This window comes from Chaetura pelagica, unplaced genomic scaffold (genome assembly GCF_000747805.2).
Source record: "Chaetura pelagica isolate M959 unplaced genomic scaffold, ChaPel_1.0 scaffold116, whole genome shotgun sequence".
NCBI lineage: Eukaryota > Metazoa > Chordata > Aves > Apodiformes > Apodidae > Chaetura > Chaetura pelagica.
In genome coordinates, this window is record NW_009953655.1 from 90,978 (window position 1) to 95,121 (window position 4,144).

The 4,144-nt window shown below is 45.1% G+C and overlaps 1 protein-coding gene across 1 annotated transcript in view; it reads left to right on the plus strand.

Moving 5' to 3' along the window:
- Positions 1-3,891, plus strand: part of LOC104391012 (charged multivesicular body protein 3) — a 33,839-nt gene extending 29,948 nt beyond the window's left edge. The window contains exons 4-6 of the mRNA XM_010000222.1: positions 885-1,006; positions 2,114-2,228; positions 3,637-3,891. Of these exons, the coding sequence (XP_009998524.1) occupies positions 885-1,006; positions 2,114-2,228; positions 3,637-3,770 (371 nt within the window). The 3' untranslated portion in view covers positions 3,771-3,891. The remainder of the gene's footprint in view (positions 1-884; positions 1,007-2,113; positions 2,229-3,636) is intronic.
- Positions 3,892-4,144: the final 253 nt, after the last annotated feature.

Genomic DNA, 4,144 nt, shown 5'->3' on the forward strand with positions numbered 1-4,144 from the left:
AGGAATGAATCTAGAATTTAATCTGGGGTTTGTATTAACTTGCTTCATCTTGGGAAATTACCACTAATGGCAAGAATTCTGTTGTTTGTTAATATTCCAAATGTAATGTTCTTAAAGAAATTAACTATTAATATAAAAAATAATGTATCCTGTACCTTCATTTTGCTTCATTAAGGAGTGACCATTTTTTATAGAAACAGGTAAGTTCTCCGTGAGTAGGAAGCTGCAGAATTAGATGGCACAATTCAACAACCTCAAAGTACCCTTAATTATTGCATTTTGATCTTGGTATATCAACATATACGAGAAGAGCTTATAAACTACATTATTATAACAGTCTCTGGGGAGAGTATTGTTAAATTCAGCTTAAATTACACTTATATCCAGCTTATCTGCTTTAGTATTGTTTTTTTAACTTACTGTTAGCTGTCAGACTGTTGCACTGGACCTTCTGCCAGGGTTAACTTCCATGCCCCAGTGTCAGGTCACTAATTTCGTCATCAGTTAGGTGTGGAGCTCGACTGGAGCTTCACCAATGAAACCCTCAGTGAGACCTCTGGCTGCTGAGGGACACAGGCAGGAGCTCCTCAGGGATCTCTTTATGAACTGGAGTGCAAGTGGGTGGAAATCTCTACAGGCAATCTGGGTTGCTCCAGGTAGTCATACAGGTGTCTGTGCTAGAAACTAACTTTTCCCCATGTAGGTTGGAGTTAAAGCTGTTTCAGGAAGGCAGACAACAAGAATTGAAAAGTGGGGTGTCCATTTCTTTTTCAAATGAAATTGCCTACATGCAAACAAATTTCTCACCATGTAGGGAGGATGTAATTTCTCTGCTTTCAGTGGTGCAGGGATCATTCAAGCTTCTCTATGCCTCTCCTCCACAGCTGTCCTGAGAGTAGCAGGTTCATTGCAGAAGAGCACAGAAGTCATGAAAGCTATGCAAAATCTAGTGAAAGTCCCTGAAATCCAAGCAACAATGAGGGAGTTGTCCAAAGAGATGATGAAGGTAAGATCTGCGACATAAATGAGACCTGGGTGAGCAATAGGTGTTGGTTGGTGTGCTGTGCATGTGTTGAGATGGCCCCTTTGTCAAGAGGCTTGTGTGAGTTCAGACAAGCAGAAATTAAAGTAACACATTCATAGCTGGGGACTTTACAGCAAGTTGCTGTTGTGGGGAAAACACAAACCTGCAACATGTTTGGTGTGAAGCTTGAAGCTGCTCAGGCTGAGGATGGAAGAGGAGGAGAGCTGGTCCCCACACAGAGTGGTTGTGGCTTGATCATCTTGTCATAAGAACAAGTCTGGAAGCAGGACTCAGGCCTGCTCCCAGTGACTGCCTGTATCCCCAAGCTTCTGTCTGTGCCAGGGGAAGATGAATTTCCTGCTTTCAGGGATGAAAATGTTAATTAAGAAAGACCCCCCCCCTGCCTGTTATGAGTGGGAAGGTGAAAGTCCCATCTTAGGCAAGATGGCTGGTCTGACACTGGATTTAAAACACAGAATTTAGTGTCTCCACCTAATGAACACGCTTTGATTTAAAGTATATTAATTTTCTAGTGTGGCTATTTTCAACTATTTTGCTCCCACCCACTCACACACCTTAGCACTCAAGATTGTTTAGGTCAGATCAACTTGTTTCAACTTAACTGTTTAACAACTGTGCACCAGAACAATTTGGTTGAGGCCCTGCAGAGGGTTGTTTTCTAACACAGGACAGGAAGAAGGGAAGCTGTGTCAAACACTGCTTCTACAACATGTTTTACAATTTATGCTTCATGAGCAAAGTGTGTTAAATACAACTGCACACCTGGAGCAAGCTGGGTTCAGTGTTCAGACATGCAACAACAAGGAGTAATAGCTTGAGGGTTTCAAAGTGAGAAAATGTGTTTAATCCTCAGTTTCTTACATTTTTCCTGTGCAGCAGTTGTACAGAACTGTGCAGTAAGTGTAGGCAGGCATGCTGGGCAACCCTCCTGCAACAGGAGAGCCCTGATCTGGAAAGCTTGAACTTTAAATGCCTGGATAAGGCATAACCTGATCCCCAAAGTAGGAAGCATGTCCTCTTACTCTGCTGTTTCCAAGGACATCACTCCCTGCCTGTTTCTTCTGCTAGGCTGGTATTATAGAGGAAATGCTGGAGGACACCTTTGAAAGCCTGGAGGATCAGGAGGAAATGGAAGAGGAAGCTGAGATGGAAATTGACAAAATTCTTTTTGAAATTACAGCTGGTGAGTGTGTGTGTTTGCTGGGAGGGGAGCCTTGCCTGGCAGTTTGAACCTTCATCTGTTCTGACTTGACTGTGCCCTTCCAGAGGTGTTCCTGCCTTTGCCAACAGCAAAGAATGCTCCATCAGACTGGTTTCTCAGGGAATACTGAGAAGGCCAGTGGGTTCAGTAAAGCCTAAGTAATGATGCATCAGTTGATGCTGCTGCAGTGCTGTAGCTGGGGCTGTGACAGATCCATGTCTGTCTGTACAGTGGATCCTTTTAATGAGATGGAATTTATATGATTGATGAGAGACACTGTTATTAATGAAGCCAGGAAGTAAAAACTCAGCTGCATTGCCTTGAGTCTTAGGCTGTGCTGTGATTCCTGGCTGCAAAATGCTGATAATACCTGGAGTTGTTGGGAGGGAAAAATATCCTCACAAAACAAACAAAAAAAACCCTGAAACCAAAATGCAAAGCAACCCCCCAGCTTGTGCCATACAGCTTATGAAGTGATGACCTACTGATTGTTTGAATTAGATAATGCCTGGTGCTTCTTACCTGAATTTCCTGGAAACTGTGGTGTGACCAGTAAGACCTGGAGCTGTGTCCAGCTGTTAGACACAGAAAGCACAGTTCAGCAGCTCCTGCCCTGCTGTTACCTTGTGCCCTGCCCCTGGCTTGGTGCCCTCTCTTGTTTCTTCCATCCTGTTTCCTGGCTGGGAGCAGCTCCCTTCCTGCTGGGCAGGCAGTGGGAGCAGGCAGCATGCTGGAGCATCCTCAGCAGGAGCCCCAGGAGCACAGAGGCTCAGGAGGGACTGACAAGTCACTGCTGAGGCAGCAGCCACCAGCCCAGGGCTGGTAAAGTCCAGAGGAAGCCACAGAAATGGTCAGAGCTGGAGCACCCCTCCTATGAGGACAGGCTGAGAGCTGGGGTTCTTCAGCCTGCAGAAGAGAGGGCTCCGAGGAGACCTTATCTTGGGTGGTCAGTACTTAAAGGGGGAAAGGTGGGGACAGACTTTTTAATAGAGCCTGTTGTGATAGGACAAGGGGTGATGGCTTTAAACTGAAAGAGGGTAGATGTAAACTAGATATAAGGAAGAAATACTTTACTGTGAGGGTGGTGAAACCCTGGCACAGGTTGCCCAGCGGGGGTGGTAGAAGCCCCATCCCTGGACACATTCCAGGTCAGGCTGGATGGGGTCTGAGCAACCTGGTCTAGTGGGAGGTGCCCCTTCTGACTGCAGGGGGGTTGGACTAGATGACCTTTAAAGGACCTTTCCAACTCAAACTATTCTATGATAAAGTCAAACAGTTCTTGTATGTGACCTTTACCACAAGTGAATTATTTTAAATACATACACCTGAAAGCTGCTAATTATTAAGCAAAGACCTGGAGCACCCTAATGAGCTTATTAATTATTTGCAGGGGCCTTGGGTAAAGCACCTAGTAAAGTCCCAGATGATCTCCCAGAACCTGAGCCCATGGGAGCAGCAGCTGCTGTGGATGAGGAGGAGGACATCGAAGCCATGCAGTCGCGCCTGGCCACCCTGCGGAGCTAAGGGTGACACACCTGTACAGTTTGCCTTGCTCTTCTTTTTTGTTTTTTGCAATGGGATATTCTGTCCTACCTTCCAAATGCAAAACTTCGTATGTCAGAGTATTTTATGTAATATATATATATATGTATTTCTTCCTGGGGAGTGTATTCTCCAAGAAACTACTGTAATATACTTCTTCTTGGGGAGTGCAGTCTGTAGAGCTTATCTTTCTGTTTAGCCCCTCTCCCCTGTGAGAGGCTGTGGTGAAATGGCAGTGGTGGTGTCATGTGGTGTATATTCAGATGTAAAGTCCTGAAATACGTTCTTACCTTTGAGTACCATCTTTCACTAAAAGGCACTTTGGCTTAATCTGCTACCAAAAACCTTCAATGGTA